Source organism: Loxodonta africana, chromosome 3 (genome assembly GCF_030014295.1).
Source record: "Loxodonta africana isolate mLoxAfr1 chromosome 3, mLoxAfr1.hap2, whole genome shotgun sequence".
Taxonomy (NCBI): domain Eukaryota; kingdom Metazoa; phylum Chordata; class Mammalia; order Proboscidea; family Elephantidae; genus Loxodonta; species Loxodonta africana.
Window position 1 is genome coordinate 99,188,405 of NC_087344.1, and position 20,592 is coordinate 99,208,996.

At 35.0% G+C, this 20,592-nt stretch overlaps 2 protein-coding genes across 4 annotated transcripts in view; one reads left to right on the plus strand and one right to left on the minus strand.

Moving 5' to 3' along the window:
- HOOK1 (hook microtubule tethering protein 1) overlaps positions 1 to 17,166 on the plus strand; it is an 81,110-nt gene extending 63,944 nt beyond the window's left edge. For all 3 annotated transcript variants that reach the window (XM_010591227.3, XM_064282047.1, XM_023549534.2), the window contains 6 exons: positions 413 to 447; positions 975 to 1,057; positions 1,686 to 1,786; positions 5,259 to 5,360; positions 7,924 to 7,992; positions 9,719 to 17,166. In XM_010591227.3, the coding sequence (XP_010589529.2) occupies positions 413 to 447; positions 975 to 1,057; positions 1,686 to 1,786; positions 5,259 to 5,360; positions 7,924 to 7,992; positions 9,719 to 9,889 (561 nt within the window). In that variant the 3' untranslated portion in view covers positions 9,890 to 17,166. The remainder of the gene's footprint in view (positions 1 to 412; positions 448 to 974; positions 1,058 to 1,685; positions 1,787 to 5,258; positions 5,361 to 7,923; positions 7,993 to 9,718) is intronic.
- LOC100670142 (cytochrome P450 2J2-like) overlaps positions 3,907 to 20,592 on the minus strand; it is a 68,846-nt gene continuing 52,160 nt past the window's right edge. Inside the window, exon 9 of the mRNA XM_064282048.1 lies at positions 3,907 to 6,967. Within this exon, the coding sequence (XP_064138118.1) occupies positions 6,912 to 6,967 (56 nt within the window). The 3' untranslated portion in view covers positions 3,907 to 6,911. The remainder of the gene's footprint in view (positions 6,968 to 20,592) is intronic.

The window sequence follows — 20,592 nt, forward strand, 5'->3', positions numbered from 1 at the left end:
ATTCTTTAAGTCTGTTCTTTGTTAAAGGCCTAAAACCTTAAAATATGTATTTTAAATGAATAATTCTTTAGATATCTAAATGTTTGATACTCTTCAATATATCATATTAAGCTTGTACTTGCTGTTCTTCTTCAAGTACAAATTTCATTTTTTTAAATTTAGAAATACAAAGCATTTTTTTCCTGTTATTCATTTCTCTTCCCTATTTCATTTCCTATTCTTTTTCCTTTTTGCTTTGAAGTAAAATATACCTAAAATGTCACATTTTCATAAGTATGTTATTAGAAGTACAGACTTTTTAAAACATTTATATTGTTAAACACGACACCTTCAAAAGGAGGTAAAATTTTTTTTGCTGTCTGGAAAACTTTGTCAAGATAAACTTTTAAAGCAACTTTTTTTAATTTTATAGTCCAGCAAACTAAAGCAGAAGTTGGAAGCTCATATGTAAGTAAAGCTGATATTTCATTTCAAATATGAAAGGGAAAGTGTAAACACTTGTAGAGTTAATATCCTTTTCTGATTTTGTTTGTACAAGCAAATACCCTGATGTTCTCCACTGCCATCAATGAATAAAAAGAAAAACATGATAAAAGATTTAGACTGCTTCCAACAATCCCAAACTATTCTTTTAGTATTGCCATTTGAAGAGTTTAGTAAGCAGACAACTATGACAGCTCTATTATGTAAAAATATTAGATGCTAAACCTGTAAAATATTTCCTTTTACATTTTTGGAAGTGAGAGCCGCAAGGGGGAAAGAATTTAACGTTTTTAGCACCCACCATGTGCCAGGCAGTTTACATCCTCGCAACAATGCCTGGAGTTAGACAGGTATCATTCCCATTTCACAGATGAGGAAGCTAAGGGTGGGAAAGTGCCTTGCCCACAGTCCACAAGTGTTATGTGATAGAGACCAGTTTTCATTCTGGGATGTGTTTGACTCCAAAGCTCCACATTGTTTCTACTACTTAGGGAAAAACTAACAGAGGTCCATGAAGAATTACAGAAGAAACAAGAGCTCATTGAAGATCTTCAGCCAGATGTAAACCAGAATGGTAGGTATTTGTAAAAATCTGAATCAGGTGATATGTAAGGATTTGCTGTTTAGTTGAAGGATGCAAGAACTTTATATGAATTTTTGGACAATGCATAGGTATGTATATATATTGAAAATAAAGACAATGAGATTTCTAGTGAAGTCATTAATAAATGATATAATCTTGAAACAAAAAGTGTAAATTGGTGAAATGAACTAATTGATATATAGGAGTATCAAACATTATAAAACATAGTAGGATTAATAAAATGAAATGTAAATAAAGCAATGATTTAAAATTAGATAACAGTGAAGTTCAAAGCATTATATAGAAGTAATGCTTTATTTACCCTTATTGTGATTATGCCCATATTGTAAGGTGTATTTGCTCATCGGAATACTTAATAGAAAGGAGAAAAATGGCTAGATCAAGCAAATTGTAGGCATTTTTGTGAGTAACAAATTAATAAGAAATGATCAAGGTTGTACAAGTTTTAGATGAGAGTTCACTGAAAAGAAGAAATGGAAAATTTCTTAAGTTCCCTTGCCAGTCTTTAGAAAAGTAAATATGATAAATATAATTTTTTGTGTGATGATGAACTGTTTTAGATAGGAAGTAATTACTTATGTTTAATTTTCATTAACAGTACAAAAGATCAGTGAACTTGAAGCTGCTCTTCAGAAGAAAGATGAAGATATGAAAGCAATGGAGGAAAGATATAAAATGTACTTGGAGAAAGCAAGAAATGTGAGTAGTTTAGCTTTCAGAACTCAAGTCTTTGTGGCCCATGTTCTAATTGAACCTTGTGCTCCTGGTTGTATTGCTTTTCCTGTGTCTACATCAAGTGGCTTTACTTCTGACTGCCTCTCCTTGCCTGTCAGATTCCTGGTGTGTGTCTACCTCAGCTCATACTTTCTCAGTCTCACTGATCAGTGCCAGGTAGACATGTGGCCCATAGGGACAGTTTACATGTTGACTGTAATGACTTCTTTAGAGAAAAATCACTACTATAATGTATGGAATCTTTAGCTGTTAAAGTGAACATTTTGCCTTTTGTGACAATTTAGTTTGTTTAATTTTAATCTAGATTAGACAGTTAAACACAATTTATTCTAATATTCACCAGACCAAATCCTTTTTATTTTGTACTTTTATTTTAAATTCCTATAAATACTATTCTGATAAAATAATTTCCATAAATTACTATATATATTTTCCTAATTATTAGTATTCTATTTCAGAGAATGTTAATGTACTATTTTCTATTTACTGAATACAACAAAGAAATTTTATGTGGAAATTTTAAAATATTGTTAATTTATCTATCTTCCTTTCTTATATTTAAGTTCTCTCTCTATATATATATCAATTAAGGTATAAACAGTATTTGCAGCAACAGATAAACCCCAGGCTCTTAAGGCTTAACAAAATATAAGCTTACTTCTCTATCACATGAAGTTCAATGATTGGTGGAAAGGAGTTTCTGCTCCATGCAGTCAGAGCCCCAAGCTGACAGAGGCTCTGCCTTCTTCAACACAGGGTTTCCATGTTCTTGACGTTGTCCAACTAGTGTGTGAGGGAAGACAGCGTAGATTGTATGAGTTGTGTGTAATGCTTTAGGCCTGAAAATATTGTAAATCACTCTCATTTCAGTGGTTAGAACTCAGGCACATGGCCATACCCAGCTCCAGAGAGGCAGCTACATACACTAGCTAGCTATGCTTCTTGAAGGAAAGGGAAGTAGGCTTGGCAAACATCCAGGCAGTCTTTGCTGCAATTTAGTTTCTCTCAGTTACAAAAGTATAAATGTTTATAGAAGAAAATATAGAAAAGTTCCCAGAGACAACTGTGTTAACATTTTGGTATATTTTTGTAACTGCATTTTTTTAATGCGTATTTTTCACATCGTTGTTGATAACATTTCTATTTTTTAGCTTAAAATATTAAGCATTTCCTTCTGTCATATAAATGTAATTTAATTAATATTTGTTGAGTCCTGTTGTGTTAGTGGAAACAGCAGTGAACAAGATATATACTACCCTATGGAACCTACTTTGCAAAAGTAAAGTAATGGCTACATAATATTTCATTGTGTGGGATATACCATGGTTTATTTAATCATCATTCTATTGTTGGAAATTGTTTTTGTTTATTTTTCTTTTATTTGCTACTAGAAATAAAGCAATAGGCAACATATTTATACAGAAAGTTTTCCTCTTATTTTGGTTTATTATCTTAACCTTATATCCTAGAAATGAAATTATTGAGTCAAAGGATAAGAATACTTTAATGAGATTCTTGATAGGTATTTCTAAATTACATTCTAAAGGATTGTAACTATCCAGACAAAGCAGGGACAATGAATACCATACTTTTGTCATCAATGAGTAGTATCATTTAAAAAAGTTACTTGTTTTGGTAAGCGTGACGTCTTTTTTACCCCTGAGTGTTATTTGAGGGGTGAGGGAGGAAAGACTGGTTAAAGTAGTAATGTACATCCATAGCCGAAAATTCACATAATATAAAAAATCATAACCATACAGTCATTACTTAGAGGTGAAAACATTGTAATTTAATTATGGTTGAAGCTCTTTAATGTGTTCTTTTATAATGTGAGCCCTGTGAGGGCTGGCACATTGTCTCTGGCAAACTGCTGCATTCCCATTGTGCTCCATCTTGGTGGTATCTGCCACATATAGGTACTCAGTAAATTGTTTTTGAATGAATAAATAAGCCACAGTAATATTTAAGTATATTGTCTTTTAGACTTTTTCCATTACCTATACAAATATAGATGACATTTTTATATCTCATTAAATAATTTTAAACCTTTTTTAGTAGACATATAATTATTATCACGGTGTCTATTTTAGGACAGTGTAGTTTTTTTTTTTTTTTTTTCGTTGTACCTTAGATGAAGGTTTACAGAACAAACTTTCTTCTCAATGAACAGTTAGTACACATATCGGTTTATGACACTGGTTAACAACCCTACCACATGTCAGCACTCTCCCGTCTTGACCTTGGGTCCCCTACTGCCAGCTTTCCTGCCCCCTCCTGCCTTCTAGTCCTTGCCCCTGGGCTGGTGTGCCCCTTTAATCTCATTTTGTTTTATGGGCCTGTCTAATTGTTGGCTGAAGTGTGCACCTCAGGAGTGACTTCACTACTGAACTAAAAGGGTGCTGGGGGGCCATACTCTCAGGGTTTCTCCAGTCTCTGTCAGGCCAGTAACTCTGTTTTTTTTTTGTGTGTGTGTGAGTTAGAGTTTTGTTCTACATTTTTTTCCAGCTCTGTCCAGTTCCCTCTATTGTGATCCCTGCCAGGGCAGCGAGTGGTGGTAGCTAGACACCATCTAGTTGTATTGGACTAAGTCTGGTGGAAGCTGTGGTAGTTGTGGTCCGTTAGTCCTTTGGACTAATCTTACCCTTGTGTCTTTGGTTTTCTTTATTTTCCCTTGCTCCAGACGGCGTGGAACCAGTGGAGCATCTTAGATGGCCTCTCACAGGCAGGACAGTTTGTAGTTTTTGCTTGTAATTTGTACCTGACATTTCCAAGTTGGTTTCCGAACAGACTGCTGACTTCATAGTTAGGTTGAGTTTCTTAACTGTGTTCTGATCAAACATCTGTTTTACCCAACTTTTAGTGATTTACATAAATGTGATTGAGGACCTTAGGGTTTACAGACAAATCACCAACATCTACCATCTATTATGTTGATTTTATCACCTATTGTATTGTTCTTACCTAATAAATTACACATTTAACAAGTGATATTGAGAAAGATTGTAAAGAATTTCATTTTTGTTCCTTACCTTTATTTTGTAAAATCAGCAAGTCCCCTGTTGTTACTAAATTCACTTTATTTTTTTTAAACACTCAAGTCAAATAAATGTGGAAAGAAATTATTTCAAGACCTCAGTGCTCAGAAAGTTTGAAAAGGCTAAAAAACTATCCCTTAGTACTGAGCCTTGAGGAAGGGAAACTTGATTTTGAGATAAGGACCTTTCTATTTTGTACTGAATTTTTGCTTTTTCATCTATAGAGTAAGTTATTTTTGTTATTCAAATCAGATTGTACAGCAAGCTATAGTTAGCTCCTAGATCGCTTTCCGGACAAATTCCGTTTTACTTACACAGACTTTATAGAATATATTGTTATATTTTAATACTTGATAAGATAAAGTGAACATAAAATATTGTTTCCTTTTTTCTTTAAACAGGTAATAAAAACTTTAGATCCCAAATTAAATCCAGCATCAGCTGAAATAATGCTACTTAGAAAACAGTTGTCAGAGAAAGAAAGAAGAATTGAGATCCTGGAGGTAAAATTTCCATATTTACACATCTCCTGGTAATTAACTGTTATCTTGTAATATCTTGTATTTGCCATTAATTATCAGGTTTCACAAGAAGTTAGAAATAGGTTTTAGCACTTCGTATGTTTATTACAAAGAATCTCACTAGCTCTCAATGTTGGTCTCTATACAGTTTATTTACCCTGTTTATATGCTGCATTGTATGGCTGTCCCCTATAACAGCCCAGCATATGCATATACCTGACTTTTTAGTAGATCGCTGCCCAAATGCTCCTTTTAAAATTCGGTCGATGTGATTTTCATTCAGGAATTTAAAAAAGAAAGAAGCTGATCTAACCTTTTAAAAATGGTACTGTGTTCACTCAGTTAACCAGCTTCATCTTCTCCTTCTTCCTGACCTGATCTTTAAACAAGCTTATCAGTTGGAATTACTGGTAGAGGAAGTACTTTCTAGATCCTAGTAAGCCCTTGAACTAAACAGGTAATCTTGATTATTAGTCTTGCAAAGTTGTGGTAGTAATGGCATGCTCTCATTAATTAGCTGAACCTTTAATTTTTAAAGTTATTTTTATGCTAGTTACATCAGCAACAACCAAGTATGTCAATATGGAATTGTATAATTGTATATTTTTTAGATTTTATAATTGGGAATATTCTAGTTTAATTTATAATCATTTAATTTATAAAATATTTCATAAAATTACTGTTTTTAATACTGTGGTGATATTTTATGTTATTTTTAAAGACAGTATAAACTTCTTCATAATAGCATATACATGATTGCAGAGCCATGTTGAATTCTAAATACCGGCCTTGAAATTCTTATAATTTATAGTTGTTTTCATTTTAGATTAACTAGGAATTTTATATTTCAGAGAAACACATTATATTCTCTTACTGTTGTTTATATATAGAAATTGTGCACGCACACACACACATACACATACACATAATTTCTGAGCCAGTAGATAGGAACTGTGGTAGAAATATTTTTGTTTAAAAAGTTGAACACCCTCTCTTCCCTATATCCAGAGTACATACCAACCTGATGTGTACTTGCTATAAAAACTTGTGCTTGTCCAAGCCATGTCATATATTATAAAAAGCATCAGATAGGGAAATCTCTCTGAAGAAATACTATTAGTTCTTCAAGATCCAACTCAAACATCACTTCCTCTAAAACTTTCCCTGCATTCCTTAGGCAGACTTCGTTATCTGTCCATGTGATTTCATGTACTTTGAACTCATTAATTTATCCCAGAATAGCCTTGTTTTTCTTGTTGGCACTTGGCAGAGTGTCTTGAGGGCAAAGGTTTGTCTTATCTGCCTCTGTATAAACCAAAAACCAAACCAAACCCATTGCTGTCCAGTCGATTATGACTGATAGCAACCCTACAGGACAGAGTAGAACTGCCAAATAGAGTTTCAGGGCAGCACCTGGTGGATTTGAATGGCCGACCCTTTGGTTAGCAGCCATACCATTTAACCACTACGCTACCAGGGTTTCCTATGTCTATATATCCAGCGTTAAGTATTACATACATCAGGAGGCCAGGGTTACAGTTTTGTTGGTAACTTCTTCAGTTCTTCCTCTTGTACTTCAGTCTTCTTACCTGTAAAATAATGTGACTTAGACTGGATAATCTCTGAAATCTAAATTTCTCTGATCGTTTACTTCCCAGTGAAAGCCATCATGAGAATACACACTCTCGTTGATGTTTGCAGTGCAAGTATGTCAACCAAATGGTGCATTAACTATAGGGCTCTGAGGAAAAAACCTCAGTTAAGTCACAGCATGTGGGCTTTCGGTTATGTGAATTCATCTCTACACACTTGCACAAAGAAAAAAGGAGAAAAATAATGTCCATAGCAGAGGTCATTTTGTCTGCCATCCCTCTCTGGGGAGTCTGTGTCTGGAGTGGGTGTGAGCTAGGAGAAGGGCTCTGACCTCCCTCATCTGGGCTTGGATCCTGTATGCTTTTCGTATCATGAACATCTTGCCCTGCGTGAAAAATTCATGTTTCAAGACAATATATTTTTTAATATAAACCGTCTGTATCTGGTGATCAACCAAGTTAGAAAATTATCTGTATTAAAGTAGTCAAGAAATAGATGTCAGACTCTATGGTGACAGATAAATAGGGTTACCACCATGACTTGAGAGATGAAAATTTGTGCCAACTTTTATGAGGGATTTTAAAGGATTTTCCTGGTTATTTTTTACGGTGTCGCCTTTCTCCTAAGCCTTGAGCTCTCCATAGATGCAGCTGCACTGTCTGTTACCTGAGCTAGGTGTTATCTTTATCTCTAGACATAAGGGACTATAGCAGAAGAATCACTCATTTTATTTTGAAAATGACTTTGTTCTGCCAGTCACAAATCCTTTTCTTCCCTAAAGGTCTTGCTGCGTGCATTTCTGCATGATTCAGTTGACATTTTGACTATTATTGTGTCTCACAAATTCATTCTTCAGATTCTGTCAGTAACGAGCATGTTGAAGAAATGATTCAGATTGTAATAGTTTGGGATGATTTCTGCAATTTTTAACAGTCCTCATTTCTTTTTCTAGAGTGAATGTAAAGTAGCAAAATTCCGTGATTATGAAGAAAAACTCATTGTGTCTGCGTGGTATAATAAGGTGAGTTGAAATTCAGCCAATGATTAGATGTCTAGAACAGTTTTATCAAATGTTTTTGACCAAGAATCGCAGAAAAAGAAATACATTTTATATCATTAATAAGTACACATACATGTTTATGTATATAACAGACAAAAGTTACCCTGACTGTGTATACTGCATGCAGATATTTTCTGTTGTATCTTCCTATCTTTTTTAAATGTTGATCATAATCTACTAAATTTTACAGCTTATTAATGTGTTACCGTCTTTAGCTGATGGTCGTGAAATGTAAGGTATAACAATTCATATGCTTATTTGAACTGAAACATTTAATTTGTGCTCCATAAAAGGTTTCTGAAGAAATGTGGGTGCTGTGTAATGCACAATCAAGTGCTTCTGATACTCAGAATTTATTTTAATATCTTCTAAAGCCCCTCAGTGTGTCCTTTACTATGTCTGTATTCTTTTTTATCCAGGAAGTACACTTCGCTATTTTTTTTTATTGTCTATCTGTCCTACCTACCAAGGAAAAAATAGTACAAAATAATTCGAAATGCATTTTTTTTGTCATCTTTTATATCAGTGAGATGTTTTCAAGAGTAGCATTTCATAATGTATGTGATTCTTTAGGGTTATTCTAATCAGCTACCTCTTTCAGCTGCTGCTTATTTAATGAGGGATTATCATTTTCCAGACTCCCCACATGAACCCTATGGTTTACTTTCATAGAACTAGTTGCCCTTCCTCAAACATGTCTTGTTCTTTCATGCCACCACGCTTTTTGTCTGTGCCGTTCTCCCCATATTTTTCCTCCTATCTCTGTTTGTTAAAATCTGGGTTTAATTTAGCAGGACCTAGAAGGAAATTCCTCTGTGTGAGATGTTTCCAGAACCTTCCCTTGAGTTAGTCATTCAAATCTAAGATCAGGAAATGTATATTATTTTCTTTGTTCCTTTATGGCCTATTGATACATAAATCAGTGAATGAGTCAAATAATGTATTTATTCATTTTTTCAACATGTATTTGTTGAGCATCTACTGTTTTCCATGCACTGAACTAGTTCTAATGATACTAAGTTCAGTAAAATTGTGTTATTATGTGATCTAGTGAGAGAGAAGTAAGGACTTCCCTTTAAGAAGCTCAATAGCTGCAACCACAGTAATTTGTCATGTATCAATATGTAAATTTGGACATTGCCAGTGGTTCTCAAACTTTAGGATGCATCAGAAGGCTAGTTAAAACACATATTGCTGGACTTCACCTGTAGAGCTTCCGATTCAGTAGAGTCCAAGAATTTGTATTTTTAACAAATTCCCAGTGATGCTGATATTAAATCAGGGACCACGCATCGAGAGCCCCTAACCTAGGCTTTTCTGTTGTGTTGGGTCTTGTCGGAGCTGGTGGAGTGATGGCACAAACAGAACAATTTGCTTTGGAAGCTTTCCTGTTCTTAAAACTAAGCTTAATCCTAGCACGTTATTTTAAGCTACTCTTTTTTAATGATTTCAGGTTTAGTGGATTAAAATAGAGAAACTAGGTTTTATTCCTTTGTTTTCTCCTTAGCATTACTGTATACAGATTAATTTGCTTTTCAGCCCTTATTTTTTTTCTATAAAAATGTGGAAACTACCAGCGTTACAGTATTGTTTTGATGATTAAGTGACTGTATATATGAAAAGCGCTTTGCAAACTCTGTAAAGGCTATGTGAATCTTTAGTCATGTTATTTTTTTTTCCCCCCCAGAGTCTAGCATTCCAGAAACTGGGAATGGAATCTAGACTTGTGAGTGGCAGTGGTGCTTGCAAAGACTCTGGTCCCTGTACCCCTGCACGGTCTTTCTTAGCACAGCAGCGACACATTACCAACACCAGAAGAAATCTCTCTGTTAAAGTTCCCGCCACAACATCTGATTAAACTACAAAGGAAAACAAACAGAAGTGCCCTTAAAATATTTTATACCTTTCAGCTAACTACCAGGTTGAAAAGAAAATTTATAATGCTGAATATCAGGTGTTTTAAAATCAAAATGCATGAAATTAATTTTGCCAGCTGACTTTGAAAACAAACTGTAGAATTAGTTCTCTCTCTTGGGGAGCACATTTGAATAATTACAAAATGTAATTAGACACAGACCTTAAACACATTTTTCTTTTGAGAATATTATACTTTCAAATAGATTTTGTATATTTTAGTTTAACGTTTTCTGTTGTTCCATTAAGTTGGTTAATTTGCAATATATAATCAGGGATACATAACTTAATAAAAACATGTTTTTATTATTATTACTTTTTTGGTCCATATATAAATAGTCTTGAGGTAGGCACATAGAGAGCTATACAAGGGTGATTTGTTTGACTTGACATATGCAAGTTTTTACTTCTATCCTTCTAATGCTGTCATTGAATAAGTATATTGCATCATGTTGTTGGTGGTAGGGTCTCTGTAAGGTTGCTATGAACTGGAAGCAACTTGACAGCAACGGGTTGATGATAGAACTTTTGGAAGATTTGACTTTTGAAATGACTTTACCATAGTAAAAGTGAGTACTGTAATTGGAAATTTTGCAGATTCAGAAGAGGTCACGGTTCTTATATGTACCTACTATAAACAAGGGCTTATCTACAGCTTGGTTGAAATGTTAAGGATATAGAAGAAACAAACTGACCTTTTCAAAAGGTGATTTCTGAGAGACATCAAGCTAAAAAATACACTTTGTGTGAAATGTCCACATACTTTTAATGTATTAGTGAACAGTTTCAATGATTACTTTTCAGCATTGCAGATTTTCAGGGATTCTGCTAAAAGGAAAGACAAACATTGCGTAATGATTTGTCTCTTCATTAAAGAGAATGCAGTGATGAAACAACTTGAAATCAGTTTGATTTTGTTTACTAACTAAGGAATCTATCTTGAGCTGAGTTTGCTCTACCAAAAGCTCTTGTTTGCAAGGTATTACTCTCTAATTTATTTTGGTCATCATTTTTAAAAGTCACCACTTTGGAATTTTAACTTAGTTGTGCTAAATCTGTGCTTTTCAAAATGATAGCTGTAAACCACCTGAAGCAATTTCAATTAAAATTAAAAAATTCATTTCCTTGGTAAAGAAACCACAGTTCAAATTCTCAGTAGTCACATTTCAAAATAGCTACATGTACTTAGTGACTGCTGTATTTGGCAGTGCAGATACAGAACATTTCTATCATTGCAAAAAGTTCTTTTGGACAGTGCTGCTCTAAATCTTATAATAACTTAGAAAAATGTTCTTTGGTGTTAGAACACAAAAATAAAAAGAAGAAAAATATTAGAACTATTGCAGATATAAAAAGTAGTTGTGATATAACTAGCATCCTACATTCCCTGCAGTTGGATATCTTATGTTGTGATGTCCATAGTCAGATATTTTCAGGGCTGTTCAGCAACTACTTACCTATCAGGACTGTGTCTAGACTCGGGGTTGGTAGGCTGTCTATAAAGGGTCAGATAGTAAATATTTTAGGCTTTGTGGGCCATACGATCTCTGTCTCAGATCAGCTCTGCCATTATAGTGTGACAGCAGATACAGACAGTATGTAAACAAATGAGTATAGCTGTATTCCAATAAAACTTTATTTTTTAAAAACAACAACAAAAACAGATGGCAGGCCAGATTTGGCCTGTTGGCCATAGACCCCTGGTGTAGATGTTTATTTTTAGCCATTCTTTTAAAACATGAGTCTTGTTCCATTCACAGTATTATTTATTTAGATAGCAAGATTCTGGATTCTCTCTCAATGATTTTTAATCACTGAAAATACAAGAATTTCTGATACTAGGTAGCATCTGACAGGATATTTTGTTTTATCAGGGTTACTTCTGTTGACTACCTCTTAGATTTTGATGTATTTTATCAGTGCAGTTATATGTTGGTTTGCATTTTCATATGCTCTTATAGTCTCTGGTTGCCTGTGACTTTTAGTGACATGAAATAAGCATTTGAAAACATTTTAGCATGCTATTTACAATTTTCTAAATATTAATGGTATTTCAGTGTATTTTTGTCAACAAAAAATCTGCCTGTTTGGTGTTTACTACTTGCTTATACTAGAGATTTTACAACTCTTCAAGCTCACTTTTAATGGAATTTATTGTAAAACATCAATTTCAATAAATTAATATTTTCACAGTTCAATTGCTTATAATAAATTTTTGATTATTATACTTGGAATTTCTAAATAATTCATGCAAATTCTGAATAAGAACCTGAGGCTAGATTCCTCTTGCTTAGTAGAGGTAAGACAAATTTTCTGATTTTTCATTTTTCTAGTTGATAAGTAGAATTTAAAATGTTTCATATATAAGTATTTATACAAGACTAATGTAATTCAAAGTTCTATATTATTGTAATGAATCATACAGAAATTCAGGAACTGATCAGAAGTGAGATTCTTTTCCACATCTGGTTAGTGTAGTGAGATTGACGCCCTGTGGGTGGTGAAGCATTATGAATATTTCATCATGAACTGTGATTTATACACGTCTGTGTTGTAAGGGAGGCTCGAGTGCATATACTGTGGAAGAAAAAGTCAGCATTTACCTATCTGATAAGGAATTGAGTGACTCAGTGATTATAAAATAAATTACCATAGACCAATTTGGAAATTATCTTTAGTTTTGAGCATTAGCGCTAAGATTTATATTCATTTCTCTCTTTTTAACATAAAAAGTGTGTATACATATAACAGTGATATTTATTCTGTGATTCATTAAATGTATTGAGAAATATTTGAAGTTGATTCTATTTTTCCAGTGAATAAGGTTGTCAAACTAATGATTTGGTGTAGATTAAGAATTTATGACTTGTGTCTAGAAACATTAAACTGAGTATCCCTCATTAAGATGGCATCATTTTTGATAATGAGTGCTAATTTGAATGCTAGATAATACTTTCACATTTACGCCTATTTCTGTTTAGAGGCACATCTGTCCTACGGGATGGCATTCGGGCCACAGTACTGTGTTAGGTTCTCTATATGTGTATTTAATGAGAAACATTCCTATGTAAAAAATGTGTGTATATGATTGTATGCATACATTCCTATTGTGAAACTGTACATTGAAAAGCAGTTTGGAAATTCAGAAAGCACAATCATAAAAAAATAGTATGTGTTATTAAACTTGAGTTTAAATGTAATGGTTAGTTTATAAAAGGTACTTTCTATTTTCTATGGTAAAGACTTTCACACTTGAAAAATTGAAGCAATACTTGATTTATTTTTGTAAGTACTTAGGATATTATTTTAAATAAATGATTGATAATATAATAGTTGTTACATGTCTTAAGTAAATAAACTTTCTGCTTCTGTGGTCTGAGGGTTATGATGGGGTTTTATTGCATACAAATGTACATTATTTACTGCTTTAAATAAAGGACTTAAATATTTGAATTGTTAAAGAAAAGGTACATTGCATTAATTTTATTCTTCTAATTTTGTTTGTCCTTTTAAAACTTTTGGTCAATGAAAATATGTGTAAAAGTGATTTTTTTTCATGTCCTCCAGTTTCACCACTATAAGGGAGACATCCTGCATTAACATGGAACCCAGAACATTTTTCTCTGGCAGAGATAGATACTTACCCTCAATATCCATTCTCCTGTTCATTTAATAATAGAACCCCAAATTTTAGTGTGTTACATAACCATCCAGAAAATAGAAAGAAAGAGATAGGGGGAATTAAAACAAAACAAAAAAACTTCTCCCTAGACTCTTTAAATACATGCGGCCATTTGACTGAGTTCTGGCAAGCAAGATTTGTGATAGTGATGGGTGCATATTAAAAGACTAGGCATGCTTTCCATAGTCTGTGTCCCCTCCCTGCAGCTCTAGAGCTGGTCCAGAGGATGTCTTCAACCGCTCAACCGTGTGGCTGAGGGGTCACACCCTGAAGCACAGTGGAACAACAAGGTAGAAGGAACTTGAGTTTCTGAAACTATCATTTAGCCATATCAGCTGTGGACGTCCTGCCCAGATGGCTCTTGTTTAAGCTGCCCTTTTTAAAAACTACTGTATTTGGGGGTTTCTTTGTTCCAACATCCTTATTTCTCAATTTTACAAGTTTGTCAAAAATGAGTTGTGAAATCGATCTATAGAAAAGTGTAGGTATGTACTATGTCCTATACTGTCTTAGAAAAGTTCTTAATTCTGTTGCTGTTAATGGATGGTTCACATTTGTTTAATAATCACATGAATGGATAAAGTCAATGTACCATGTCTGCAATGATGGAGACAAAAGTAAAGTCCTGTTTCACTTTAGGCAGGTCTCCATGATCCCAAAAGACCATGATTCTATGAATATAACTTTTTGAGTGACTTTGTGTACAATAAATGCTGGCCCAACTAACAGCACACTATTTTGTGACAGATTCATGAAGAATGATCAGGGTTCTAAACCTGTAGTAAGTGACCAGTACGGTAGCCACTAGCCACATTGGAAATGGAAATATAAATTTTAATAAGTTTAAATGTTCTTCTGTCACACTGGCCACATTTCAGATGCTCAAAAGTCATATGTCCTTAAGGGCTACAATATTGGACAATGCAGACATAGAACATTTCTATCAACACAGAAAATTCTATTGGGCAGCTCTGTTCTAGATATCTAAGTTGAATGTACGCATTTCTCATCTCTCTCTGAAGTTCCAGGGGATTTGGGATCACAGAAATGTAGCAGAATTAAGCTTTCAGACATCACACTGGAACACAGGGATAGGGCTGCATTTGGACTCTGAGGCTGGTTCTGGCTTTGAAGGTGAAGCAGCTCCATCCTTGTCTTCTCAAACTGCAGCAACTTGCTACTCAAGTAGTAAAATCTGCAGTGTAGACCTCTTGCCCTTTTCCTTACCAGAAACATCCCCCTGTTCCAGTAAAGCCCTTTTATGATTTCTCAAGACCAGAGGTCCAATTTTCTAAAACTTTTCAAACCTTTGTCTTAGTGTAATTAATGTGGTCTACCTTGTTTGTGTCTGCCCCAAAGACTGAGTTTCTTGAGGTCAGAGGCGATATCTGGTTCATCTGTTTCTTGCATAGCACTTTTACACAGTCAGCAGCTACATGCTGCATTGGAGTAGGTTTGGTGATAATGGACAGAAAGTTTTCTTTAGAAATCCAGTCTGGAGTTATTCTGAAGAGCTTTTTTTTTTTTTGGAGGGGAGGGAGCAGTGGTGGATAGTAGAAAGAACATCTGAATAGGCAAGGAATTAGAGCTGGGTTTTCATGTCAGGCCCACAGCTCACCTGGATATATCCCTAAGTATCTTTTTCAGCTTTACTACAAATCAGATTATTTTTATGACAGTTTTTTGAGATACTCATGTGCCATACAATTCATCCTTTTTAGAGTGTACAATTCAGAGATGTTCAGTATATTCAGAATTGTGTAACTATTGCATTACCAGTACCCATTAGCAGTTACTCCCTGTTCTCTCTTCCCCACCACCATCTCCCCACCCCTGCTGACCGACCCTTGGCAACCACTAGTCTGTGTTATGTATCTATAAATCTGCTTATTCTGGACATTTCATATATATGGAGTTACACAATAGGTGATCTTTTGTGACTGCCTTCTTAGCATGATGTTTTTAAGGTTCATCCAAGTTGTAGCATATATCAGTACTTCATTTCTTGTTATAAAATAATATTCCATTTTATGGATATACCACATCTTTTGTATTCATCAGGTGATGGACATTTGGGGTTTTTCCATTTTTTGGCTGTTATGAATAATGCTGCTATGAGCATTCACGTACAAGTTTTCATACAGACATGTTTTCGATTCTCTTGGATAATTACCTACAAGTGAAATTCCTGGGGCATGTTATAACTCTATGTTTAACATTTTGAGGAACTGCCAAACTGTCTTGCAAAGCAGCAGCAACATTTCACAGTCTACCAGCAATGTGTAAAAGTTCCAGTTTTTCCACTTCCTCAACACTTGTTATCTTCTGTCTTTATTATTTTACCTATCCTGTTGTTGTTGTATGCCATCGAGTCGATTCTGACAGCAACTGTATGAGTCAGAACCGCCCCATAGGCTTTCTCAGGCTGTGATCTTTATGAGAGCAGAACGCCAGGTCTTTGCCTAGCACGTAACCTTTGCACCTCCAGGGCTCCTTTTACTTATCCTAGTGGGTGTGAAGTGATGTCTCTTTGTGGATTTAACTTTTATTTCCCTAATTAATGATAAAGAGCTCTGGTGGTGCAGTGGTTAAAGCACTCGGCTGCTGACCGAAAGGTCAGCAGTTCGAACCCACTGGCCACTTCATGGGAGAAAGATGTGGCAGTCTGCTTCTGTAAAGATTTACAGTTTTGGAAACCCTATGGGGCAGATATACTCTACAGGGTCGCAGGAGTTGGAATCAGTGACAGTGTGTTTGGTTTTTTGGTAATGATTAATGAGGTCGACCATCTTTTCATGCTTATTGGCCATTCATATATCTTCTTTGAAGAAATGTCTATTCAAATAAATGGCCTATTTTTAAATTGAGGTATCTGACTTTGTATTGTTGAATTGTAAGAGTTCTTTATAGATCATGAATACAAGTCCCCTGTCAGATAAATGGTTTGCAAATAATTTTCTCCCATCGTGCAGACTCCGTTCTCATTTTCTTGATGGCGTTATTTACAGCATAAAAATTTTTAATTTTGATGAACTACCATTTATCAGTTTTTTCTTTCAAATCAGGAATCTTCACTATGTTTTATTCTAGGAGTTATATAATTTTAGCACTTACACTTAATCTGTGGTCTATCTTGAGTAAATTGTTGTATAAGATGTGAGGTAGGGGTTCAACTACATTCTATTACACATGCATATCCAGTTATCCCAGTACAATTTGTTGAAAAGACTATTCTTTCCCTATTGAATGGTCTTGGCCCTTGTTGAAAATCACCTGACCATAAATGTTAGAATTTATTTCTGAACTCTCAATTCTATTCCATTGATCTGTATGTCTGTCCTTATACCAGTACCACATCCTCTTGATTACTGTAGCTTTATAGAAGTTTTTTAATTGGGCAGTGTGAATTCACCAAAAATCCTCCAAGTTTGTTCTTTTTCTAGATTGTTTCAGGTGTTCTAGGATCCCTTGCATTTGCAAGCGAATTCTAGGACCAGCTTGACAATTTCTGCAAAAAGCTAACTGGTGTTTTATCTATCAAAATTGATCTGCAGATCAGTTTTGAGATCATTACCATCTTAATACCATTTATTGTACAAAAAGTCATTCAAAAAGTTCTATTCATAGAATAATGGTCTTTTGAGATCTTCTGATTGATGAACATAGGATGGTGTCTTAGGCTGGGTTAGAAACTCATAGAGAGATTTATATCAAGGAAATGGCTCATGTGGTTTTAGGGGCTGCAGAGTCCCAAGTCCTTGGGTCAGGCTGGAGGCTTCTGACTCATGTAGCTGCAGGGGCTGGCAAATCCAAAATCAGCAGGTCAGACAACGGGCCTCTGGTTCACAACTGTGGAGGCCAATCTTCAGGTAAGACGGCAGGCTGCTGGCTCCCAGGCTGCAGAGGCTGATGAATCCCAAGATCAGCAGGTAAGCTGCTAGCTCAAGTCCCAAGAAACAGAGGACAGAAAGAGGAGCTAGCTGCAAGATCCAAAAAAAAAAAAAAAAAAACCAAACCCATTGCCATTGAGTCAAATCTCTGTCGAGTCGATTCCGACTCATAGCAACCCTATAGGGCAGAGTAGAACTGCCCTATAGTGTTCCAAGGAGCACCTGGCGGATTCAAACTGCTGGCCTTTTGGTTAGCAGCTGTAGCTCTTATCTACTACGCCACCAGGGTTTCCCTGCAAGATCCAGAATGAGCAAAAGCAAGCAAGCTTTGCCAGAAAGTCCACATATATTCGATGCAGGCCACACCCCCATGGAAACTCCCTTTCAACTGACCGACTACTCATAGCAGATCTCATCGTGGAGGTGATTACATTATATCAGATCTCATCATGGAGGTGATTACATCATTACATAGCTGCCAAACTACATTGTAACTGCCAAACCACTGAGAATCATAGCCTAGCCTAGTTGACACACTACCTTAATCATCACAGATACCTTTCCATTTCTTTAGGTCTTTAATTTCTTTCAACGATGTTTTGTAATTTTCCGTGTACAAGGCTTATAGTTCTTTTGTTTAATGGGTTGTCGTTGTTAGGTGTTGTCGAGTTGGTTCCAACGCATAGCGACCCTGTGTACCACAGAACAAAACACTGCCTGGTCCTGCACCATGCTCACAGTCATCATTATGCTTGAGCCCATTGTTGCAGCCACTGTGTCAATCCATCTTGTTGAGGGCCTTCCTCTATTCTGCTGACCCTGTACTTTACCAAGCACGATGTCCTCCTCCAGGGACTGATCCCCCCTGAAAACATGTCCAAAGTTATGTAAGACACAGTCTCACCATCCTTGCTTCTAAGGAGCATTCCAGTTGTACTTCTTCCAAGACAGATTTATTTGTCCTTTTGGCAGTCCATGGTATATCCAGTATTCTTTGCCAACACCACAATTCAAATGAGTCAATTCTTCTTAGGTCTTCCTTTTTCATTGTCCAGTTTTCGCATGCATATGATGTGATTGAAATATCATGGCTTGAATCAGGTGCACCTTAGTCTTCAAGGTGACATCTTTGATTTTCAACACTTTAAAGAGGTCCTTTGCAGCAGATTTGCCCGATGCAGTGTCTTTTGATTTTTTGACTGCTGCTTCCATGGCTGTTGATTGTGGATCCAAGTAAAATTAAAACCTTGACAATTTCTACCTTTTCTCAATTTATCATCACGTTGCTTATTGGTCCAGTTGTGAGAACTCTTGTTTAATGTATTCCTAAGTATATTTCTCTTTTTGATTCTATCATAAAATTAATTGTCCGGTATACAGAAATTAATTTTTGTATGTTGATCTTGTATCCTGCAACATTGCTAAACTTGTTTATTCTTATAGTATTTTAGTGGATTCCTTAAGATTTCATCATCTGCAAATACACAGTTTTATTTCTTCCTTTCAAATATGAATGCCTTTTATTTCTTTATCTTGTCTAATTGCCCTCAATAAAACCTCCAGTATAATGTGGAATAGAAATAGTGAGAGTGGACATCTTGTCCCTGATCTTAGAGGGGAAGCTTTCAATTATTTTTAACCGTTAAGTATGATTTTAGCTGTGGGTTTTTCATAGATGCCCTTTATTAGGAATTTTACTTCTTTTCCTAGTCTTTGAGTGTTTGTTTTGTCAAATGCTTTTTCTGCATCTATTGAGATAGTTGTGTGATGTTCTTCCTTTATACTATTAATATGGGGTATTTACATTGATTTTTGGATTTTAAACCAACTTAGCAGTCATAGGATAAATTCCACTTGGACATAGTATATAATCCTTTTTCAATGCCGCTGTATTTGATTTGCTAGTATTTTACTGAGGGATTTTTTCTGTATTCATAAGGGATTTTGTTTCTTGTGGTATCTTTGATTATTGCATCAGGGTAATACTGGCCTCATAGAAAGAGTTGGGAAGTGTTCCCTCCTGTTTTTTGGAAGAATTTATGAAGAATTATTAATTTGGTAGAATTCATCAGTTAAGTCATCTTGGCCTAGCTTTTCCTTCTGGGAAGTTTTGAATATTAATTCAATCTCTTTAGTTATTATAGGTGTATTGAGGTTTTCTATTTCTTTTCGAGTCAGTGTCAGTAGTTTGTAATTCTTTTAGGAATTTGTCTATTTCATCTAGGTTACCTAGCATATTGGTTTATCATTATTCATAATATTCTCTTATAATTCTTTTTATTTCAAAAGATCAGCAGTGATGCTTCCTCTTTTAATCCTAATTTCAGTAATTTGCACCCTTCCTCTCTCTATGTTTAGAGTAGTTTTCTGTTTTCTTAAAGAAGCAACTTTTGGTTTTGTTGATTTTCTGTTTTTCTATTCTCTATTGTATTTACTTCCACTCTAATCTTTATTATTCTTTTACTTCTGCTTACTTTGGGTTAATTAGCACTTCTTTTTTCTATTTTCTAAATGTAGCAGATTAGGGCATTGATTTGAGATCTTCCTTCTTTAATACAGGCATTTACAGGCACAAATTTCTCTCTAAACACTGCTTTTGCTGCATCCCCTAAGTTTTGATATATTGTGTTTTTGTTTTCATTTATCTCAATATATTTTCTAATTTCCCTTGTGATTTCTTCTTTGACCCATTGGTTATTTGGGAGTATCTTGTTTAGTATCTAGTGTCCTTTCATTTCAGCCTGAAGTACACCCTTCAGTTGTTTTTTGTTTTTTATAGGGCAGATAAGCTACAGAAAAAAAAAAAGAAAGAAAAACCCTCAGCTTGGTTTATCTGGTAATTTCTTAACTTATTCTTTGCTTTTGTAGGATAGCTTTGCTGTTCACAGTCTCTTAGTACTTTGAATGTGTTGTTCCACTTCCTTCTGGAATCTTTGGTGTCAGGTGAGTAGTCAGCTGATGATTTTATTGATGATTCCTTGTGCATGATGAATGATTTTTCTCTTGCTGCTTTCATGATTCTCTCATTGGCTTTGGCTTTTGACAGTTTGACTATGATGTATCTTTTTCTCAGTT